Source organism: Chiloscyllium plagiosum, chromosome 5 (genome assembly GCF_004010195.1).
Source record: "Chiloscyllium plagiosum isolate BGI_BamShark_2017 chromosome 5, ASM401019v2, whole genome shotgun sequence".
Lineage (NCBI taxonomy): Eukaryota > Metazoa > Chordata > Chondrichthyes > Orectolobiformes > Hemiscylliidae > Chiloscyllium > Chiloscyllium plagiosum.
In genome coordinates this window covers 23,541,505-23,566,243 of record NC_057714.1, presented here as the reverse complement: position 1 = coordinate 23,566,243, position 24,739 = coordinate 23,541,505, and the positions used below count along the sequence as shown (strand labels likewise).

The window sequence follows — 24,739 nt, the reverse complement described above, 5'->3', positions numbered from 1 at the left end:
CCCTCGGCGACATATTAGATTAGATTACCTACAGTGTGGAAATAGCCCCTTCGGCCCAACAATTGCATTAAAAATTGATTCTTTTCATACTTCCTTAATGTAAATATGTATAAACTACATTCGGAACGCATGCCAATCATCATTCTTAACCACAATTGCTACAGCACCAAAAGAGGCCATTTGCTTGTTGTCTGTGTTGGCTCTCTCTACCATCCTCTGTGTTTCGCATGCTTTCTATTGTGCATCTGTATCTGGATTCATCGCAGTGTGGTTTGGCAACTGCTCTTCCCAAGACTGCAAGAAACTGTGGAGAATTGTGAAAACAGCCCAGTCCATCACAGAAACCAGCCTTCGATCCATTAACTCCATCTATACTTCCTGCTACCTTCAGAAAGCAACCAACATAATCAAAGACCCCTTCCACCCTGGGTATGTGTTCGTCCATCAGGCAGAAGATATAAAAGTTTGAATGCGCATATAAATAGATTGAAGGACAGTTTCTTCCCTGCTGTTAGCAGATTGTTTTGAACAGACCTCTCAAATGTTAATTCTGAGCTCTGCATCTTCTCTGCAACTGTAACACTATATTCTGAATTCTGTCCTGGTGCACTCTGTATGTAATGATCTGCCTGTGTAACACAGGAAACAAGACTTTTCACTGTATCTTGGTCATGTGACAACTAAATCAATCAATCAATTCATAGAAATCTGTGCCTTCTGAAATTTTTTGCAATTTACAACTTCTTAGCAGTTGAATCAGTTTATAAGGAAGCATAAAAAGGTGATGTCCCAACACACACACATTCATAACTAACCTAATATACTAACAAAACCTACATACTACAAACAATTGTTTCTTGTTCAAATTAATATTGAAATGAATGCATGAAATGCTAGTCTGCGTTCAGGAAGTATTAATCTGGTAAATCAAATACCTCAAAGTTAATTTTGTATGAGTGTGTTGGCAGATTGTGGGCAGCACGAAATGTTCTTTTAATGTTTCCCATGTAGTGAGGAATGTACTATTGCAATATTTGAGTGAGCATTACTGCTTCTGGTCTGGTTACAGTCCTTGCAATGTTGACAAAAAGCCAGTAATCATTCCTAATGGAACTTCCTTCACTTTCTGTAGTTTCAAGCTTGATGTCAAAATAAGGTGCATTAAAGCCATCTTCTGGGAAAGTAATGACCCAGATCAACCATTGTTCACTGTGTATCACAAATACTAACAAATTGAAGTAAGCCTACCACTTCCAAACCTGAAAATAAAATTTGGACTGTGACCTCGCAGGGAAAGTTTGACTGATTTGGTATCTAGTGACTAGATCTAAATAACTGAGCAGACTTTTTAAAGAAGTTAAAGATATTGCAGAATTGTCATATGCAATTATGAAGTGAGTAGCCATAAATCTTGTCTATCTTTTATTTTAAAGTAATATTTATGACTACAAGTAAGGTTTGTAAAGTATTGGTAATACTATTTGCTAGTGGATAAGAGAAATAGCAGGGCTGTGCAGCCTTTGAGTGCATGTACTGTGAGAATGGCATGTCCTTGCCATTTTCTGAACAAGTGGTTATCCAGGACACTTTTTTTCTTCTGTTCAAACACTTCCAGTGTCCTGGATAACCATTTTGTGCAGGAAGTGTTGTCCTTTGCAGCAGCTTGAGCCCAGAGTTCCAAAATGTGAGCAGCATTTGGTGTCACTGTGGTGTATTTGACAGGTTGAAAGCTTTGTGGATAACCTGTTTTGGAGAGTCTTGAGTCTGACACCACAAATGGCTGAACTGTGCAGGGGGGCTGGAAAAAATTTGGAAAAACAATATTGATGAGCAATTTGATAGTTAAGGGCACATCGAGGTATCTCTGTGTGGCCACAGACACACTGTCGTCCTCCTGGAGTCAAGGGTCAGGGATATCACTGTATGGCTGCAGAGCACCCTGAGGGAACAGTGGGAGCAATCAGCAGTCGTGATCCAAGTTGGTGGAAGCAACATAGGCAGATTTCCCCCTACAGTCAGAATTTAAGGGACTAACTCTGAAATGGGCAAATAGCACCTCAAAATTGGTAATCTCTAGTTTGCTCCCAGTGTCACATGCCTGGGAGTACAGAAATCGGAGCATAAAGATAGATGCATGTATGGCTGGTAGGATAGTGCAGGAGGGAGGGTTTAAGATTCTTTGGAGATTAGAACTGGTTCTGGGGAGGTGTGTCCTATGCAGGCTGGACAGGTTGCATTTAAACAAAGCTGGGACGGGCTCCTTGTGAGCTGTTTTGCTACTGATATTGGAGAGGGTTTAAATGAACTTGGCTGGGATGCAGGAAGGAATGTTAGAGGCTAACCAAGATGCACACAGCACTTAGTAATCCAGAGCCCCAACCTAAAGTTCTGGAGTGGGTTGTTACTATGGCAGATGGAGAAATTTTTATTCAATTAAAGAAAAATGTCTAGAATTACAAACTAGCATAAAGATCACCATGAAATCATTGATTCTCATGAAAACTCCTCTTGTTTTATGAAATCTGCGTTCCTTATCTGGTCTGGCCTATGTGTGCCTCCACACCCACAGCAATGTGATTTTTATCAAGCAAACCACAGAGCTTTATCAAGCTGCTCCAAAATGTAAACAAAAGGAATGTAGCAATACGTGTGATGGACATTGATCTAGGTACTGGAAATGATGACGCAAACAGCTTTGTCGACGCTGCATACATCGAAGGACTTGTGCCAAAACTGGGTGGCACAGGCCATAGTAGTTGGGCAGCTGAAGAAGGGCTTATGCCCGAAACGTCGATTCTCCTGCTCCTCGGATGCTGCCTGGCCTGCTGTGTTTTTCCAGCACCACATTTTTCAACTCTGGTACTCCAGCATCTGCAGTCCTCACTTTCTCCCAGCTGTTTGACCAAGTCTTTTTACAGGCAATGTCTGAGATACTATCACTATCCCTGGGCGTGACTTATTTCAGATTCCATTTCCTTTTGAGATAAGGAGATTTGCTTTTCCTATTACCTGCTGAACTTGGATGCTAGCATTTTGTGACTTGTGCACAAGGACCCCCAAATCCCTCTGCGCTTTAGCTTTCTGCAGTCTTTCTTCACTTAAATAATTTTTCTGCCAAAGTGTAAAACCTCATTTTTTCTCCACATCTGCTGAAAGTTTTTTTTCCACTAGCTTGATCTGATTGTACTCCTTTGATAATACCCCTCTGCAAACTTTGTTATCCTCACCACTTGCCTTCTCACCTATTTTTGTACATCTACTACAAACCTACCGACTCCCACAGCTACCTGGACTACACCTCCTCCCATCCTGCCCCCTGTAAAAACGCCATCCCATTCTCCCAATTCCTTCGTCTCCGCCGCATCTGCTCCCAGGAGGTACATCTACTACAAACCTACCGACTCCCACAGCTACCTGGACTACACCTCCTCCCATCCTGACCCTGTAAAAACGCCATCCCATTCTCCCAATTCCTTCGTCTCCGCCGCATCTGCTCCCAGGAGGACCAGTTCAAAATACGTACAACACAGATGGCCTCCTTCTTCAAGGACCGCAATTTCCCCCCCGACGTGGTCGACGGTGCCCTCCACCGCATCTCCTCCACTTCCCGCTCCTCCGCCCTTGAGCCCCGCCCCTCCAACCGCCACCAGGACAGAACCCCACTGGTCCTCACCTACCACCCCACCAATCTCCATGTACAGAACCCCACTGGTCCTCACCTACCACCCCACCAATCTCCATGTACAGCGCATCATCCGCCGTCACTTCCGCCACCTCCAAACAGACCCCAGCACCAAGGATATATTTCCCTCCCCACCCCTATCAGCTTTCCGTAGAGACCACTCCCTCCGCGACTCCCTTGTCAGATCCACACCCCCCACCGACCCAACCTCCACTCCCGGCACCTTCCCTTGCAACCGCAGGAGGTGCAACACTTGCGCCCACACCTCCCCCCTCACTTCTCTCCAAGGCCCCAAGGGAAACTTCCATATCCGCCACAGATTCACCTGCACCTCCACCCACATCATCTACTGCATCCGCTGCAGCCGGTGTGGCCTCCTCTATATTGGGGAGACAGGCCGCCTACTTGCGGAGCGATTCAGAGAGCACCTCTGGGCCACCCGGACGAACCAACCCAACCAACCTGTGGCACAGCATTTCAACTCCCCCTCCCACTCCACCAAGGATATGCAGGTCATTGACTCATCCACCGCCAAACCACAACAACCCGACGGTCGGAGGAGGAGCATCTTATCTTCCGACTGGGAACCCTCCAACCGCAGGGGATGAACTTGGACCTCACCAGTTTCTTCATCCCCCCTCCCCCCACCTTGTCTCAGCCGGATCCTTCCAGCCCGGCACCGCCTTCCTGACCTGCAGTCTTCTTCTTGACCTCTCCGCCTCCATCCTACTCCGACCTATCACCCTCACCTTGACCTCTTTCCACCTATCACATTTCCAACTCCCCTCCTCCAAGTTCCTCCTCCCTACCTTTTATCTTCTCCTGCTGAACACTCTCTGCTCATTCCTGAAGAAGGGCCTGTGCCCGAAACGTCGAATCTCCTGTTCCCTGGATGCTGCCTGACCTGCTGTGCTGTTCCAGCAATAAAGTTTCAACTTTGATCTCCAGCATCTGCAGACCTCACTTTCTCCACCTATTTTTGGCCCATCTGCAAACTTGGCTATAGTATATTTATTTTCCTCATCCTATTCGATATGTGTAGTAAACAATTGTGGCTCCAATACTGATCCCTTTGGCACTTGTTGTAGGTTTCCATTCAGCTCCCAAAGGTATTTTTCTCGTGATGACAGTTATTTAATTCATTCCTCCCCACCCCTCCAACACTTTTAAAAAAAATTTCTGTTCCTTGATTATTTGGAATCCTATTGGTATTTTCTACCATGAAGACTGATGCAAAGTATTTAACTCTGCTGCCATTTCCTGGCCCCACGTTATCATTTACCTAGCCTCAATCTCTAAGGAGCCTGTGTTCACATTTTTTTAATATGTATACATTTAAAACCACTCTTACTCTTCAGTTTATCTTTTCCCTCTTTATTGTTCAGATGGTCATCTTTTGTTTGTTTTTAAAACTTCCTCAATTCTTTGGGCTTACCAATAACATTTGTCACGTTGGATGCTTTTTTTCTTTCAATTGATAATATTCTTCCTTATTTATCCCCTTCCTAGAATCCTGGCTGCTAACTGGGGTATGTTTTTCCCGTGACTCATGAGTTTTATTTTTTTAAATCCTCTGCCATTGTCCCTGAACAAACTCCTTTCCCAGTCCACACCAGTCAATTTATCCAGCACTTTTGTACTTACCCTTGTTTAAATGTAGCACTGTTATTTCCAACCCAAATTTCACATTCTGAAAATGCTAAATTCTGCTGTTTCAAACTGTTTGAGCAGAACTTTCTCTCTATTCTTATTGGTCCAGAGATTGACAACAACTACATTTGCCCCCTCCCCCCAACCCTCAGGAGATATCTTTAATCCTGGTATGGGCAGGCAATGCAGCCTTTGCGATTCATGGCTGCAGAGAATAGCATTCCCCTAATTATACTCTTGCTACTACTCCGTTCCATTTTCTCCTCCCACTTGAATGGCACTCTGCACCACTGAAGGGCTTTTACCCAAAACGTCGATTTTCCTGCTCTTCGGATGCTGCCTGACCTGCTGTGCTTTTCCAGCACCACTCTAATCTTGACCACTGTGCCAAAGTTGATTATTTCTTGCTGTCCATGAGGATGAACTAATTATAGGGTTGGAAGGTGTAACATCTGTGCAGGTAGAGGTGAGGAACTGCAAAGGCAAAAGACCCTGATGGGACCGTGTCCTCTAGCAGTTGTTAGGGTGTGGGGTGGTAGGAAAGGCACTATTGCAATAATAGAGATTTCATTGTGGATGGGAAAATCAGGTTAGTAGCTGATCCCATGAAGTGGAGATAATGAATTGTTTACAGTGAATTTCCAGAGCAGCTTGAGGTAAAGCCCTCTAGGAAACAATACCGGATTTCTGATGTGTAATGAAGGAGACTTGATTGGGGTGGTTAAGTTAACCACACTAGAATAGAATTCGCCATGCATTCTGCGATTGAGAAGCTGGAATCTGCTGGTATAACACTTGTGTTAAGGAAACTAGAGTTGAGGGAGGAGTTGGTCAGAATTGATTGAAAGAGGAGCCTAGTAGGGAGACAGTAGAGCAGTAACGGCAGGAGTTTCTGGGGTTAAATTAGGAAGCAGAGCAGAGCTTTAACCTAAGGAGGAGGAAACGTACGAAAGGGAGGATGAGGCAACAATGGCTGATGTTCATAAAAAAAAGCATACAGTTGTGGTAAAAATGAGTGGGACACTTTTTTAAAAAAGCAGCAGCATACAACTACAAAAGCAGTAAAGGAGGAGATGAACTATGAAAGTAAACTAACTCAACGTAAAAAGAATGCAAACAGTTTTTAGACTTAAAATGGAGAGGGGCAAGAGTGGACATATGACTGCTGGAAAATGATGCTGGAGAATTAGTAATGGGGAGCAAAGAAATGGCGGAGGATTTGAACAAATACTTTGCATTAGTCTTCATGGTGGAAGATGCTAGTAGCATCCCAGAACTTTGAGTCAGGAGGTGGGGTGAATGTAGTAGGCAGCACGAAGTAAATGTTGCTGAGGAAGCTGAAAGGTTTGAAGGTGGATAAATTGTATGGGCCGGTTGAATTACACACAGGTGAGAGCTGAGGAGATTGTGGATGCATTCCTGATGAAGGGCTTTTGCCCGAAACGTCGATTTTCCTGCTCCTCGGATGCTGTGTGACCTGCTGTGTGTTTTCCAGCACCACTCTGATCTCCAGCATCTGCAGTCCTCACTTTTTTGCTTATGGATAAGAGGAATAGCTGACTGGGAGAAGACCGAGAAAGCGTATAAAGGAGTGTCTTTAAGGATGGCAGCTGGTGACTAGTGGGGTTCCACAGGAGTCAGTGTTATGACCGCAACGATTCACTTTGTATATTAACTATTTGGGAGAAGGAACTAAGAGTATTGCTGTTCATTTTACAGGTACACGAAGATTGGTGGAGGAATATAGTGTTGAAGAAGTGGAGAGGCTGCAGAAGGGCGTGGACAGGCTGCGATAGTGGGCGATGAAGTATCAGATGGAATACACTGAGAAAGTGTGAGACTATGCGCTTTAGTAGGAAGAATAAAGGCATAGGCAATTTTCTGAATGTGATGTAACTTCAGAAATCTGAAACACAAAGGGACTTGTTAGCCTGAATTAGGACTCCCAGGTTTGGCATTTGGGAAGGCAAATGCAATGTTAGCATTGGCATAACGGCTAGAAGGCGAGCAGAGAGGTTTGTAGCCATCCCTAAGCTGGTGAAGTTGAAAGGTTTGAAAGTGGATAAATCACCTGGACCAGTTAGACTACACCCAGATGAGGGGAGAGCTGACGAGATTGTGGATGCATTGGTGGTGATCCTTCAGGAATCAGTGGAGTTGGGAAGGATTCCAGAGCACTGGAAAATGGCTAATGTAATTCCCCTGTTTAGGTTTTGGGCCATGTAATCTAAGATGAACCTGGATCCAAAGTTCCTTAAGCTGCAAGTGCTTACTAAGATGGTTTTGCCTTGGAACGCCTCGTTGTCCAGCAGCGCACTCATGCTGCAGCATCAACAGATCGCCCATCCTGCTATCCCTGTCAAATTTTATTTTATTTAACTTTTAATGAATTAATAAACATTGGAGACATTTGAACTGTTTTCTGTTGAGTGGTGATTTTAATAGAGATATTTACTACTATGAGGTGTCTGGTTAGAGCAGGTGGGGGAAAATCTGTTGCTGTTCGTAAAATCCTTGGCAAAAAGGTATTTAAAAGTGACATTTTAAAAAAAAAAACAAGTGAGTGGTTTAAGATCTAGAATGTCTTTTCAGAGACTTTGGTGCCGTGTTCAGTTGAAACATTCAAAAGGGCTCTTTTTTTTAACCTGAAATGGAAAAATATGTAGAGCTGTAGGGAAAAGGCAGGGGAATGGCACTAGGTGAATTGCTCATTTGGAAAGCTGATGTGGACCTGATTCAGTTATCTGAAAAGGTAAAAAAAATCTAAACATGCCTATTTGAGAAATGAAGGATATATTCCAACAACCATGTTTCATTCGGAGTAATGCTACATACTTTTACAGAAGGTTATATTTGACGAGCTTCTTATTCCATTTATTGCTAAATTCTCAGTTTGGATAAGAAAACAAACACAGGATTTATATAAAGTGGAAACTTGATTATCTGAATATGATGGGTGCGCACTATTTCATTCGGATAATTGATTATTCGGAAAATCGATTTAAATGCCTTTCCTCTGGGGCTTGGAGTTTTAAAGTCTGCTCCCTATTCAGAAGACTAGCAACAGCGTACAGCATGTGGGATCTTGCCCCCAACACCGCCCCTATCTTGCTTGTCCCCCCCCCACCAACAACCAGGTGGCTGCTGCTGCTGCCGCTTCTGCTGCGTTTGTGGGATAAATCGCCAAATAGATCGTGCATGCATGCACACAGCCACACACACACACGACTTTTTACTGCAAAAATTTGCAGTAAAAAGTCGTATGTTTGCCCTGTACAGGACAATGTTGGAGAGATTATTCCTGGGAGGTGGGGGGGGATGGGGTTAGGGTACAGGGTTAGGGTACACTCCTCTGTAGAATTCCAGGGGGGGGAGAGAGAGAGAGAGAGAGAGCGTGGGAGGTCAGTCATTTGGAGACAGTGCCTGTTCAATCACTGTAAACAAAAGACGCGATCACTGATGGAAATACGTCTTTGATGTAATGTTTCTATTGGGACCTCGAGATCTCGTTCGGATAATCCGATTTTCAGATAATTGGTATTTGGATAATCGAGTTTCCTCTGTAGTTTTGTTTTGCATACTTTAGAACATCCAAAACTGCTTTGCAGCCATTAGTTGTTTTTATGAACTTTAGTTGCTGTTATTGAATAATAAAATGGTTGCAGAGATGTTTTGACCCATTATGCCCTTGGTAACTAACTTGCTACAAGAACAGCTCCCCTATTCTCACTGCCTATAGCTGTGCAAATTTATTTTCTTCAGATGTTTGTCCATTCCAATTCACTTTTTGAAAGTCTCACATAAAACTGTTGCCTCCACACATCAAGTATGCATTCCAGACCGTACCACCAGCTGAATTATTTTCTTGTTACCATTGCTTTTTTTTTTGCCAATTGCCTTGATCATGTCGGGAATTTGTCACCAAATCTGTGAATGGCAAATTACCAAAAGAAGGAAATAATTTGATAATTGTTTCATTACAACAGATTGACTCTTAGTTGCTAGAACAGCAGAGAATTTGCTTATACTACTTTGAAAGGTGCGAGATTCCAATGCACCCAGCTAATCAAGCAGGTGCAATTTTATTATAATTTCTGATCTAAAAGATGCTATTGCCTACTGGTGCAAAAAGTATTTTGAAGGCGTGTCCAGTGATGAGGTACTGTATAACTAAAGCAACATTGCTTAATTATTTGTTAATTCGGTCTCCTCATTTGGAATCCATAAATAGCTGAATGTCAGTGACTTGATGCTATGGCCTATATTTTAGTCTTGCATGTACTGCAGTCTATTTCTGTAAGTATCATACTTGGAACATTTATTTAGCTACGTTATTTCTGCTATGTCTGCCTTTGCGCTTATATGTTTTATATCTACTGCCAGTGACTCTATAACATCACTTACTTCTGCCTATTACACTGACATGGTCACATAATGAGAGTAACTTTCATTGTCTGAGTTATTTTCGTCTGAAAGGACTCCTCATTTTTCTACACTGTTAGTCTGTCTTTTGAGCTCTATTCAGTTTTCTAACTTGCAGTGTGAGTAACTCCCTAATATTGTTACCTGTTTGCACCCTGAAGCATGTACTAACCAATCAACTTTTCCTAAATTCTGAAAATGTAACATTCATGAAACCAGTTGACACGAGGAAGAGCAGAGGGAGAACAGAGAAGGCACACTTACAAAGAGCTGTATGTGTAAAATACAGTTAAACATGTTAGAGCAGGAATTGTCAATTGACTTGAACCCTGACCCCTTGGCTCAGGTTTGGGACAATATTACTGTGCCACTAGAACCTACCCCCTGTAGCCTTGTATGCTGCACATTGTGAAGTCAGTTCATGTTTGTTTTTAATTGACTATAATTTGCCGGTAGTTAATGTTTAGCTTGTGTTAATTTTGGATGTTGGGATGTGTGGTTAGTTGAAAGTTTTCAATGTTTTCTTTGTTTGACTCTAGTTTACAAGGAAGAATGTTATTACACTAGTACTTTGTGCCTTTATTCTTTTACTAAATCATTGTAATTTCAGATTCCTCCTTTTCTCATTTCTTCTAAAGTAACAGCATGTGTAAATTTATGGTGTAATATAAAGAATTAGTGTGCTGCAAACACAAAATTGAGAGGGAATGGAAATGTGGCTCGAAAATAACTAGTCACTTAATAGATAATCTAAAATGAACAGAAGATAGACAAGGGAGAGTGGAGGTTTGGGGCAGTAATGGTTATGGAAAAAATTTGTAGTACAGTCTGTTCTGATACAACATGATAGTTCTATCCACCTACGATCCCGCATTATAAGAAAATTGCATAATAGTACCATTTAAATCACCCAGGACTAGAATCCCGTTCTAGTCAATACAGGTAAGGAAAGTTTGCAATTGAAGAATTTAGACCATTATTTGTAGAACGCGTTCTGGCCACTTCGCGTTATAGAAGAAATGCGTGTTATAACAGAACCAACTGTATTGGAAAGAGGATCCTTTTGGGATCTTATGGGGCAAAGGTAGTGTCCATTTGGGATGCAGAAGAACTTGTAGTTGTTATCCATGTTAGGAACATTTTTGGATGAGGTAAGTGACAATCAAATCTCAGCTGAGTCTCGGAATTATGACAGACTTTAATGGGCACCAAGGATTTCAAGACTGAGAGAATCGAACACCTTGGTCAGGTCTACAAAAGTGAAGAACAATTCTAAAATTTTCTTCATAATGTGAGACTCCGGCACAATTCCAAACTGTGTGAAGGATTTCCATGTACAGAGGTACATGGAAATGCAAGTGGCAGGACGTGCTGAGTGGTTAACAAAGGATAGATTGTGTTGAGCTTCATATATTGTGCTATTGTATAACGAAGCAGATGTTATGCTGAGCCAGTAAAAACCAGCAGAGATTGAGCAAGGTTATAATATTAAATTTACTTTATAGTTTTATTAAGATACAAGCACAGATATTTAAGTACAGTTGAAGTTCTCCTCTGGTGATGAGGAAAGTAATGAGAATGTTAAATTGTTGCTTTGCAGAGAGAATATTGTACATGGCCAAAGAGAACAGTGTAATCTAGAAACTTGAGGTTTGAATTGTGTATTTTTGTCTAAAGATAAATTGGAAACTTTTGATAGTGTGTAATTTTTGGAAAATGTTTCCTTCTGAAAAAGGAGCAGGTAATTCTTAAGCTTGGGTTCTGTGAGGCGGTACCTGAAATATCTCCATGGGCTGTCAAGCAAAGATATTCATTGTGATTTCAATTAAAAGTATAGAAATCTTGGCACAGATAAATCATCAGGTCTTTTATCAGAATTGTTTAGGACCATAGAATGATTACAGCATAGATAGTAGGTCATTGAGCCAGATTTCCATGGTGACTCTCTGTACTGTCCCACACTCCTGCCCTATCTCATGGCCCAACAACTTACTCCTCTTTAGGTAAATATCCATTTCTTATTTGGATATTACATCTGCCTCGGCCATACTCCCTGGGCTGTAAATTCCAGTTCCTAACCGCACATTTAACATAAAATCATGTCACCTTCTGTTCTGTTACCAGTTATCTTAAATCCTTCCAATCTTTGGGAACACTTTATTTCTATTTGTTCTGTCCCGACTCCTTTGTATTTTTGAACACTGTTTTGAATCTTCTCTGCTTTCTCTTCCCTAAGAAGACTGACCCCCTGCTTCTCACTGGTCTATCCATGTAATTGAGGTTCCTTACCCATGGACGTTCTTGGTAATATTTATTGCACTGCCTTTAATGTCTTCAAAACCTGCCCAAAATTGGCTGAGCTAGTGTTTTATAGAGGTTTTTCCATTCTCATAACTACTTGATTTTGTACTTTGACTGCTGTTTAATAATCTCCAGATCCTACCTGGATTTCATTGACCATTTTTTCATTCTGCCCTGCCACCTACCCTCAATTTATGCACGTGTATCCCTCAGTCCCCTCCTTCTGCTTCTGCACCCCTTTGCTATTGTGTCCTTTATTTTATATTGCTTTTCATTGTTCATCCTGCCAAAGTGTATAACTTAACACTTTTGCATTAAATCTTGGTTGCCATAGTCTTACAGTCATCGAGATGTACAGCACAGAAACAGGCCGTTTGGTTCAGCTTGTCCATGCCAACCGGTTATCCTACATTAATCTAGTCCCATTTGCTAGCATTTGTCCCACATTCATCTGAACCCTTTCTATTCACATACCCATCCAGGTGCCTTTTTAAATGTTATAATTGTACCAGCATCCACCTTTTCCTCTGACCGTTCAATCCATATATGCACCACCCTCTGCATGAAAAGGTTGCCCCCTAAGTCCCTTCTAAATCTTTCCCCTCTCACCTTAAATCTATGCCCTGTAGTTTTGGATTTCCCCATCCCAATAAAGTACCTTGACAATGACAATTCACTCTATCCATGCCCTTCATAACTTTTATAAACCTCTCAAGGTTATCCTTCAGCATCTGCTCGAGAGAAGATATACTCAGCCTATTCAGCCTCTCTGTTATAGCCCTCCTTGTAAATCTTTTTTGAATCCTTTCAAGTTTCACAACATCCTTCCTAGAGCAGGGAGACTAGAATTGTGTGCAGTATTCAATAGTGGCCTAACCAATATCACGTATAGCCACAACATGACCTCCCAACTCGCATACTCAATGCACTGCCCAATAAAGGCAAGTGTACCAAATGCATTCATCACTACCCTATCCACCTGCAACTCCACTTTCAAGGAACTGTGAACCTGCATTCGAGATCTTTGTTCAGCAACACTCCCCAGAACCTTACCATAAGTCAAGCCCTGATTTGCCTTCCAAAATGTAGCACCTCACATTTATCTAAATGTAAACTTCATCTGCCATTCTTCTGCCATCTGATCAAGGTCCCATTGATCTCCTGAGGAACCTTCTTCTATCCATTACACTATCAATTTTGGTGTCATCTGCAAACTTACTTACCATACATCCTATATTCACTTTCAAATCATTTACATAAAAGACAAAAAAACCAGTGGACCCCAGCACCGATTCCCGTGGCATTCTGCTGGTCACAGGTCCCCAGTCTGAAAAGCAATTCTTCACCACCATCCTCTGTCTTCTACCTTCAAGCCAGTTCTGTATCCAAATGGCTAGTTCTCCCTGTATTTCATGTGATCTAACCTCGCTAACCAGTCTCCCACGGGGAACCTTGTCGAACGCCTTTCTGAAGTTTGTATAAATCACGTCCACTGCTCTGCCTTAATCAATCTTTTTTGTCACTTCTTCAAAAAAAAACTCAATTTCAGTGAAGTCTGTCAACATTCTCTTCCACATTTCACAAGGCTTCCAAGTTTACGGTCATCTGCAGGTTTTTGAAATTGTGTTCTCGTATACCTAATTGTTTTTTTTTTGTCTAATTTCTGTATCTACTATTATTATTGTCAATGATATGTTTGGTTAAAGGAACTTTTTGAATAGTTTTCAGAAGAGAAGCTTTGGTTTCAATGTGGAGGATGAATGGGTGAAAGTAAAAGTGTTGTAGTAATTCTAAAGTAACTTCGTTGTTTTCCCCTGGATTATAGTTTCTGACTTGAGATAGTGTGTGACACAAATATTGAAACTCTTTTAAATTTCTTAAATATAGATCAACAGTTATAGTGCATACACTTGTACAATTTATCTTATGTCTGTGATTGAAGAAATGCATTGGTAATCTAATCTCAATACTCCACTGTTAGTGTAAATGTATTGATTCAATCTACAATATAACGGATTGATTTCCTTTGGTACTACTATCCACAATAAGTGTCTTTAACCAGGCTTCCTTTTTAAGGAACTGAAAACAATCTGTTTATTGTACACAAAATGTATTTTTAAAACAAATAACGAACGCTGGTTAACATTGAAAATGTTGAGGGCAATTTTACTAAAAACATTTGTTTTCAAATCTGTTACAAAACATGTCTTTTAGTTAGTACACCATTTTAAGAACACCATATCATATCCTCTCTATATATCATGAGTTGAGGGCGTAAAGGTCTCCTGTTTCATCATACTCAGGATCACCTTGAAGCATGACACTCTACAAAAGGTGTGCTGCTTTGTGCAATCTAAGTTTAATGTACCCCAGACTCTTAAGTACCAGAGAGATGTTAATTATCACAGCTTACTATTAAATACATCCATTGGATTCTTCAGTGATAGCCACACCGAGCTTCCTATATGGCAAGGAATAACATGACTATTGTTGCATCAGGTAAAATAATATGCTGGAGGCAAAAAATGCATCAAAACAATCGTTGTAGAGACCTCTAGGTATGAAATTCAGAATTGTTTATTTTTATGGCCTTTTCTACCTTAATTGAACTGTCCGTCTTGTTCTTTTCACTCTTGAAAATTTGACATTCCACTGTAGAATATGTATCGAGTGTATTTTGGATAATGGTTACAGTGAAAATTCACTGTAGTAGTTATATCCTTTTTTATTGCTTTTGACATTGTCCTGTCCCATTCTGTTTTGAGCTGTAAAGATCATCTATCATTCTTCCTCCCTGTTTGCCACGCTGCCTAATTTTGAGATCTGAAGATTTTTTTGTATCCTGTGTCCAAATACGTTTTATGATTTGAAGAATGGCAAGTCCCGGCACAGATGACACATATCTGCCTGATCACTACCTACATGGAGTATGTGCTGAACCCAGTTTTCTTTTGTCTTTCCTGCTTTTCCGCGACATGACTGGATGAAATTGTGAAGCAGGCTGAATTTGGAGCTTATTTTGCATATCCAGGGTGCAGGTACATCAGTCAAGAACACACATGGGTAAGTGTGATGCAGATTGTAAATGTACTGCAGATTGCCTTTCAGAAGATTTTAAAAGTTTGGGAAATTGCTGAGAGGCATTGTAGAGTGCAAGCATGTTTAAGATGCAGTTAAGTGTTTATATGGAGTTGCATTTTGAATTAATATTAATGCTTAATACTAATGGCTGCATCTGTTGTATTCATTCTAGCATTGATTTGACTCAAATGGCATTGTGTAAATACAGAACACAAAGATAGTTTATCCTATTTTAGCACAGACTGTCACTCAGCCCTTCAGTGAATATAACTGCTCCTTTGGGGTGTGGAGGAGGACCGTGTATGTAACAACAGAATACATCACATACGGCCTTTCAACTGATGGGTTCTGAGAGCTCTATGCCATTTATTTCATAAAGTTCTGACTAGAATGCTGCTTACAAACGTGTTTGTTTCCGATTTTTGTTTTTTTTTCCCTGTGAGGGTGTTGACTTCTGCTAAGGATAGAATGTCACTGGTGCCAGACATCTGTGGTGCTTTGCAGAAATGGGTATTGATTTTATACAGGATGTTGAATGAGTGGAGGTAGGCAGCAATCTGTGTTCTGTGTAGATGTTAAATGAGGAAATGGAATTAATAGATAGCAATCTACATTGGAAAACTGCTTTATTTCTCTAATCCAAGATATCAAGGTCAGTTGTACTGAGCCAGTTGCATCAGCTCCCTGACCATGACCTGAGACTGAACCAGACCAAGGTAGTAACCTCTCCCCTCTGTTTAGCCATAAAATAAGCTTCTGACAAAACCTTCACTTTGTCTCCACCTACTTCTCCCTCTAAATTTGCAGTTACTGCCTCTAACTCAGGTTAGTTGCCACTGAAACCCTCATCTCTGCTGGCCTGTTATTTCTCATTGGTGAAAAACTTGATCTCACCCTGCACTTTGCCTGTAATTGAATGTGCGCGAGTCCCATTCTGGTCAAGGACCTAAATTGGCTCTGAGCAAAGCCATTATTCTCTGATTGTTGTTTTCAGATTCATTCATGATCGCTCCGTTCTCTATTTCTCTAATCTCCCTCCAGATCCTTGATTCCTGAGATCTTCTGCTTGACTTCTGGCTTCTTGCGTATACCTGGATATTTATTGCTTTCATAAGGTCTATTCTTTCAGCTGCCAGGATTCTAAACTCTGGAATTCCCTCCCTAAAACTCTGTACCTTGATTAGTTCTCTTTTCCTCTTTTGAAGATGCTGCTTGCAATCTGTCTTGCCTGCCCTGACATCTCCTTAAATGACTTTTACTGCTAAGTTTTGTTTGGTGAAGGACCTTTGGGATGTTATATTGGGCTAGAGAAGCTGTTTAAAAGCATACTGCTTTGCAATATATGTGGCTGAACTACAAATCAGGGATCAAGCTTCCTTTATCATCATCCTGGTCTGTGGTTTGGCTTTATATCAGATGTTACACACAGCAATTAGTTGAGCCCTGATGCGTATTCACTTTTTGCTCTTTTAAACAATTAATGTAACTGGCATTGTACTAAAACTTGAGCCATGTTCGATTTATCAATTACAAAACTTTGTTGGTATGCTTTATTTTATAATTTTATGTTACATAAGTGGGAATGTGAAGAATTTTGAATAAGTTAAGTTGCAAACTTTGAATCCTCACAAGTTAGCATTGTCGGGTAAGATCTCATCAATAAGAACAAGGACTAGATAGTTGCTCAATCCTCTGATGGGCTGATGAGGTAGTTAAGAAAGAAAATTAGTATTTCAATGTAAATAAGTATTTACAAGGATGTTGCCAGGGTTGGAGGATTTGAGCTATAGGTAGAGGCTGAACAGGCTGGGGCTGTTTTCCCTCGAGCGTCGGAGGCTGAGGGGTGACCTTAGAGAGGTTTACAAAGTTATGAGGGGCATGGATAGGACAAATAGACAAAATCTTTTCCCTGGGGTAGGGGAGTCCAGAAATAGAGGACATAGGTTTAGGGTGAGAGGGGAAAGATATAAAAGAGACCGAAGGGGCAACTTTTTCACACAGGGTGGTACATGTATGGAATGAGCTGCCAGAGGATGTGGTGGAGGATGGTACAATTGCAACATTTAAGAGGCATTTGGAAGGGTAAACGAATAGGAAGGGTTTGGAGGGATATGGGCCGGGTGCTGGCATGTGGGACTAGATTGGGTTGGGATATCTGGTCGGCATGGACGGGTTGGATCGAAGGGTCTATTTCCATGCTGCACATCTCTGACTCTATAAGTGAGAAAAACCTTTTTCAAAGTTGAGAAAGAAAACTATTTGCTTCAGCATTTCATGGCTCTGGGGCATGAAAGTCCCAGATGTGAGCAGTTTGTTTGCCACCAGTCCCCAGACTACACGCATTCCAGTTTGCTCAAGAGTATAATTTATCAGTCCTACCTTGTTCTCTGCTTTATTCCTGCCTGTCCTGATTGTTTGACTCGTTCATTTTCCCAACTGTTCTAGTCTCAGATTGATCTCTTTCCTCACTATTTCCTTGGTCCTTCCCCCACCACACCCCCACCTTACTAGTTTAAATTCTCCTGAGCGGCTGTAGCAAATCTCCCTGCCAGTATATTAGTCCCCTTCCAGTTTGGGTGCAATCCGTCCTTGTAAAGGTCACTTCTACCTCAGAAGAGATTCCAATGATCCAAAAATGTGAATCCTTCTCCCCTGCACCTGCTCCTTCGCCGCACATTCATCTGCTCTGTCCTCCTATTCTTACCCTCACTAGCTCATATCACCGGGCGTAATCCAGATATAACTACCCTTGTGGACCTCCTTTTTAAATTCCTGCCTAACTTCCGAGTTCTCCCTTCAGAATCTTATCCTTTTCCCTTTCTATATCGTTAGTTTGAATGTGTACAGTGACCCCCTGCTGGTCCCTCTCCCCTTTTGAGAACATTATGCACCCTTGCGGAGATATCTTTGATTTTGGCATCAGGGAGGCAACACACCATTCTGATTTTCTGCTACTGGCTGCGGAAACGTCTGTCTGTGCCTCTAACTCAAGAGTACCCTATCACAATCGATTGCTTGCCCCCAAATCTGGTTGGATAAATATGAAAGTGTTTGCAAGTTCCTAGTTTACTGGGATAACTATATTATAGTGAGTGCAAAGTATTATAGTCCTCGAAAAAGGATCACAGGCGGATAGTTGAGAATCTGAATAAGTTGTTGAACTGGAGTCAGAAATTCATTGCTGAGATATCAAATTTCCTGGAGCGTTGGGCCAGATCTATGTGTCACAACTTGAACAAACTTGGAAACTTATTTTATAAAATTCCTTTAAAATAACTCTGCCAGATGGGATAAAACATTCCTAAAGATCACAAGTTTGTATCTTTTAACACTGTGTTCATTCTGTTCTCGATACGTAGTAAATGTCTAACATAGCATACTCGCATCCTACCTACTTTCTAATAGTTTTCTTTTACTCTGTCCTCTCGATCTTTTACGTCACTTGTGCTTTGTCCTTTCTCTGTGTACTTCGTTTGCGACTGGTGTTTTTATGCCATCTTCAATACTATTCATTTGACCTATCATCAGGGAAGGTGTCAGTACCACTTGGCTGTTAATTCAGAGACCCAGGGCTGGAGCTCCAGGTTCGAATCCTGCCCAGGCAGGTGGTGCAAGTTGAATTTAATAACTATCTGGAATTAAGGATCTAATGATGACCATGAATCCATTGTTGATTGATTGTCAGAGAAACCCATCTGGTTCACTAATGTCCTTTAGGGAAGGAAATTGCCATCCTTACCTGGTCTGGCCTGCATGTGACTACAGACCCACAGCAATTGTTTGACTCTTAACTGCCGTCTGGGATGGACAATAAATGCTGGCCTGGCCAGTGATGCCCTCATGCCATGAATGAATTTTAAAGCAAATTTTGTTTGTTCATATAATTTGTGTCTCCTTATAATTGAAGCTGAACACTGTACATTGCCAGTGGCGAGATAGGAGTATTATATTCAGTGGGCTGGCATGCTACATCTAATGAAACTAATCAGTAAAGATGCAGCTTCTTAATGTGAAGGATATCTGTTATTTGCCCAGCATATCGAGTTTTGATACATCAAAGGTCTGCTGAAGGATTCTACCCCTTGTGGAGCAATAGCCTGAATTATTCAAAACAAATGTCCAATGGTAGAGCTAATAATTTCATTTTGAAGCAGAAAGTTTAGGAAGTTGTCAGTTTTGGGACCAAAGCTGGTGGCCGTATGAAGGTGACTATAGAGACTAAAAATTATTGTCAGCCACAGTGTCAGGGAATGACTGTGGAAACCAGGATGAAACCAGTCTTGGGAGGGTTTTAATTGGTAGGTGAGTGAGTGACTGAACGGATGGGTGGATGGACAGACATGAAGAGTCATAGAGTCCTAGAGCTGTACAGCATGGAAATAGACCCTTCGGTCCAACCCGTCCGTGCCGACCAGATATCCCAACCCAATCTAGTCCCACCTGCCAGCACCCGGCCCATATCCCTCCAAACCCTTCCTATTCATATACCCATCCAAATGCCTCTTAACTGTTGCAATTGTACCAACCTCCACCACTTCCTCTGGCAGCTCATTCCATACATGTACTACCCTCTGCGTGCAAAGGTTGCCCTTTAGGTCTCTTTTATATCTTTCCCCTCTCACCCTAAACCTATGCCCTGTAGTTCTGGACTCCCCGACCCCAGGGAAAATACTTTGCCTATTTATCCTATCCATGCCCCTCATAATTTTGTAAACCTCTCTAAGGTCACCCCCTCAAGTCTCCGCTCCAGGGAAAACAGCCCCAGCCTGTTCAGCCTCTCCCTATAGCTCAAAGCCTCCAACCCTGGCAACATCCTTGTAAATCTTTTCTGAACCCTTTCAAGCTTCACAACATCTTTCTGATAGGAAGGAGACTAGAATTGCACGCAATATTCCAACAGTCACCTAACCAGTGTCCTGTACAGTTGCAACATGACCTCCCAACTCCTGTACTCAATACTCTGACCAATAAAAGAAAGCATAGGTTAGCCAAAAGAATTGGGAATTAATTGACTAGCATGAAAAGCTTTTTAAACAATAAAATTCCAGCTATTTGATGTGGGCTTTGAGTTGAGCATATAAACATGACTTAGAGGCAGAAGTAGATGATACAGTCAGTCAAGACTGCAGTATTAAATAGAAAACCGTGACTAATCTGATTCTGGCCTCTATCTTCCTGCCTACATCCAAAACTCTTTGGCTTTATGGATTAAGAATCCATAACTCTACTTTAAAAATATTCATTGACCTTGCCTTTGCATCTCTGTGGGGAAGAAATTACGTATCCTCTGAGAGAACAGATTTCTTCTCATCTCTATCTTAGGTGGAGTCTCCTTAATTGTAAATTGTAATCCCATGGTTCTTGGCTGCTCCACAGGGGAATACATCCTTTCAGCTTCCACCCTATCATGTCACCTCTGGCCTTGCAGATGTCAGTACACTAGAGCCATAAAATATATTGTAGCTCAGAAAGAAGCCGTTTAACCCATTTGTATTTGAGCCAGCTGGATAAACTAGCTGCACATTCTAACCTTACTTTCTGACACCTGGTATCCCTTTGGGTGCAGATCCAGGTTTGCTACAATACGTTTGAGGGTTTCTGCCTCAGCTACCAAACTTAATCATATTTCAGTTTTGTAATGTAGCAACCAGATGTTTGATTGGAGGTCCACGCCATTACTACTTGATGCTGTGATAGTCTAGCTGCCAGAAACTGAGTTTTCCTTACAAACATCAATTGTCTTGAAAGGTATGTTTTGCTTCTGACAATTTTTGTCTTACTGCAATGTGAAACTTCACAATCTTTTAAAAATTGTGTAACCGTAGCAGTACTTTTTCACTCTCCGTTGTATTAACAAAAAAAAACAGAACGTTTGGTGCTGTGGACCTTGTTGAGTTGGATGGTTTTATCTGCATTAAATGGTTTGTAATTCTCCCCTGCCCTTCTGCCTTGGCACGTGAAGTTGAGAAATTAAAACCATCCTAGCCTGAGTGTATGAAGTAGACGCTTACAGCTGTTGAGCGAATAATTAAAATATGAGAACCAGTTTGAGAGAGTTTCCAAAATCTGGATCTTTTTCGTTTTTGAAATGTGTTGCATAGCTGGCTGGGCCAACATTTATTGCCCATCCCTAATTGCCCAGAGGAGAGTGATGAGTCAGGCTCATTGCTGTGTATCTGGAGGCTCCTGTTGGCCAGAACAGCTAAGCATGGCAGATTGCATTCCCTAAAAGGCACCAGTGCTTGAAGGGCATTCATGAACAAGTAGGTATTTACATCAATTAACATTGGTTGCTATTATGCTAGCTTTTTATTCCTGATTTTTATTGAATTCAACTTTTATCATCTGAATGCATGTCCTCAGAACATCACCCCGGGGGTTCTGGGTTACTCGTCCAGTGACTTTACAACGACACCACTTCTCCACAATTGTAGATTTAAATCCAGACTGGTTTAATGGGATATATGTTTTTTTTATGATTGATTCTATATGTAGTGTGGGGTGGTTTTTAAAATCATGCTCATGAGCTGAACAGCTGTACTAATATTGGAGTAGGGTAAGATGAGCTTTGTTCTGTATTTTGGTGTATTCTGTATTTGAGATGGGAGTTCCTTGTCAGTGACATATCAAAAGTGAGCAGTTTCCCAGTAATGTCATCTTCACTTTGAGCACTAAAGAACATGAAAATAGTGAACTTAGTAAGCACTTGAGCGAGCAGTCTTGCATTTAATTTCTGGAGTTTTAATAAGTCTGCAATTAAGTACAGAACAATATGCAACAAAACTTTGTTTATCTGAATAGCTGTCATGTGCTACAAAAATGTGTCTTAATGCCCTCCTAATCTGTTTTTAATCTTTTTAAGTTTTGTGCATTTCCATGTGCTAATTTTTTTAATAGTAAACAATAAAAGGTTTTGACACTTGTGTGCTTCGTGGAGTAGATTTACCCATTTAGTTGACTTGCATCCTGAAAGAACTGGTGTCGCAATTCATTGAGACAAAAGCATGGTTAATACTGCCAGTAACGTATCTGAAACTGCCCTATTTCAAATGGAAACCAATTCAATGAATTGAGGCACTAATGATATTGACAGAGTTGGTCCCCATTTGGAATGGGGCAGTTTCAGTTTCACTCCAGGTGGTATTAACTGTGCTTTTGGTTGATTTTGGCCAGATGCAGAACAAAACACTTCACTGTGCTTGAACAAACTGCCTTATTTCCAGCTTAAATGGATCCATTTTTACACTATTCTTGTGTCCTCAGACAGTTTGCCTCAAATATGGAATTAGTCAAAGTTCATTTATTTTTCCATCGTAACAACAGTGTTAAGTGTCAACCATTAATAACAACAGGTTTACACAGAAGAAGAATATGAAGATTCCTGCAGTGTGAAAAGAGGCCAGTCGGCCCATCGAGTGTGCACTGACCCTTCAAGGAGCACCGCACCCAGACCCAGGCCTTAACCTATTTCCTGTAACCCCACACTTACCATGGATAATTCACCTTGCCTGCACATTTCTGGACAAAATGGGCAATTTAGCATGACCGAACCACCTAATTTACACTTTTCTGGACCATGGGAGGAAACCAGACCACTCGGAGAAAACCAGACCAAACATGGGGAAAATGTGCAAAAGCCACGTAGGCAGTTGCCCAAGGGTGGGTTTGAACATGGGTCCCTGGTGCTGTCAGGCAGCAGTGCCAGCCACTGTGCCACCATGTTTTCGTGAGTGGTTTGTGAGAAATATTACATGTTTTAGTGCATGTTTCAAATTTGTACACTTGAGGGCCCACAATGTGATCCCAAACGACTGTGAAGTTATTGTTTTCTATTTGTGGCTGGAGATTTGTTTGCCACTTTAGTGTGTTTGCATTTAGATTTTTGAACTGTTTCCTTTGGGTAACTTGCTATCTTTTGAGAATTGGAGTAGGAGGTGCCAGGAGTGTCCAAATTTCTGGGCAGTCCTTTTCAAGTTTAAATCTCAGACCTATAGTGCAGGTCTTAGAGTTTAAGATATTTCGCTAATGGAGACATCAGTTGTGTTTTATTTTCATTAAAAGGAAGCTTAGAAAGTTAAGTTTTGTGACACTCTAGTTGCTAGCACCACTCCAGGACAGTGGACAATCTTGGTGCCGAGCTAACTCAGATTATGGGGTAAAAGGTTAGAAGCAGACTATTGAAATTTCTGACTAGCAGTTTTAAGACGTTATCACTTTCCCTTTTTAACTCTCTGGTTATGGGCAACATCAGCAATATTAATATGGAGCATGTTAATATGCTAGGACATTTGAGATCAAGAAAGAAGTGGTGTTGAGTCTCTTAAAGAAACATTAAGTTGGATAAGTCTTAGTCTTCGAGAGGGTGCAGAATGTTCTCACGGGGGAGAGGGGTCAGCAGGAGGTCATTGTCCACATTGGAACCAATGACATTGGAAGGGAAAAGGTTGAGACTCTGAAGGGAGATTACAGAGATTTGGCAGAAATTTAAAAAGGAGGTCCTCAAGGGTAGTAATATCTGGATTACTCCCAGTGCCAAGAGCTAGTGAGGGCAGAAATAGGAGGACAGAAGGGGGGGGGCAGGGGAGATAGTGAGGAAAGAGATCGATCTGAGATGGGTACAGCTGAGAACACAAGCGAGTCAAACAGTCAGGGCAGGCAGGGACAAGGTAGGACTAATAAATTAAACTACATTTATTTCAATGCAAGGGGCCTAACAGGGAAGGCAGATGAACTCTGGGCATGGTTAGGAACATGGGACTGGGATATCATAGCAATTATGGAAACATGGCTCAGGGATGGGCAGGACTGGCAGCTGAATGTTCCAGGATACAAATGCCACAGGAAGGATAGAAAGGGAGGCAAGAGAGGAGGGGGAGTGGCATTTTTGATAAGGGATAGCATTAGAGCTGTGCAGAGGGAGGATATTCCTGGAAATACATCGAGGGAAGTAATTTGGGTGGAACTGAGAAATAAGAAAGGGATAATCACCTTATAGACCCCCTAATAGTCAGAGGGAAATTGAAATCTCCTTATAAATCTGTTTCTCAATTATCTGTAAGAATAATAGGGTAGTTATGGTAGGGCATTTTAACTTTCCAAACATTGACTGGGACTGCCATAGTGTTAAAGGTTTAGATGGAGAGGAATTTCTTAAGTGTGTACAAGACAATTTTCTGATTCAGTATGGATGTACCTACTAGAGAAGGTGCAAAACTTGACCTACTCTTGGGAAATAAGGCAGGCCAGGTGATTGAGATGTCAGTGGGGGAGCACTTTGGGGCCAACGACCATAATTCTATTCGTTTTTAAATAGTGATGGAAAAGGATAGACCAGATCTAAAAGTTGAAGTTCTAAATTGGAGAAAGGCCAATTTTGACGGTATTAGGCAAGAACTTTCAAAAGCTGATTGGGGGCAGATGTTCGCAGGTAAAGGGACAGTTGGAAAATGGGAAGCCTTCAGAAATGAAATAACAAGAATCCAGAGAAAGCATATTCCTGTCAGGGTGAAAGGAAAGGCTGGTAGGTATAGGGAATGCTGGATGACTAAAGAAATTGACAGTTTGATTAAGAAAAAGAAGGAAGCATATGTCAGGTACAGACAG

At 41.4% G+C, this 24,739-nt stretch overlaps 1 protein-coding gene across 5 annotated transcripts in view; it reads left to right on the top strand.

Moving 5' to 3' along the window:
* Positions 1-24,739, top strand: part of LOC122549753 (protein PALS2-like) — a 157,667-nt gene that overhangs the window by 24,356 nt on the left and 108,572 nt on the right. For 2 of the 5 annotated variants that reach the window (XM_043689708.1, XM_043689706.1), the window contains exon 2: positions 15,056-15,118. The exons of 2 other annotated variants lie outside the window; for them this stretch is intronic. In XM_043689708.1, the coding sequence (XP_043545643.1) occupies positions 15,115-15,118 (4 nt within the window). In that variant the 5' untranslated portion in view covers positions 15,056-15,114. Of the gene's footprint in view, positions 1-15,052; positions 15,119-24,739 lie in introns of all 5 variants that reach the window. One more of the 5 variants, XM_043689707.1, reaches the window with a different exon arrangement.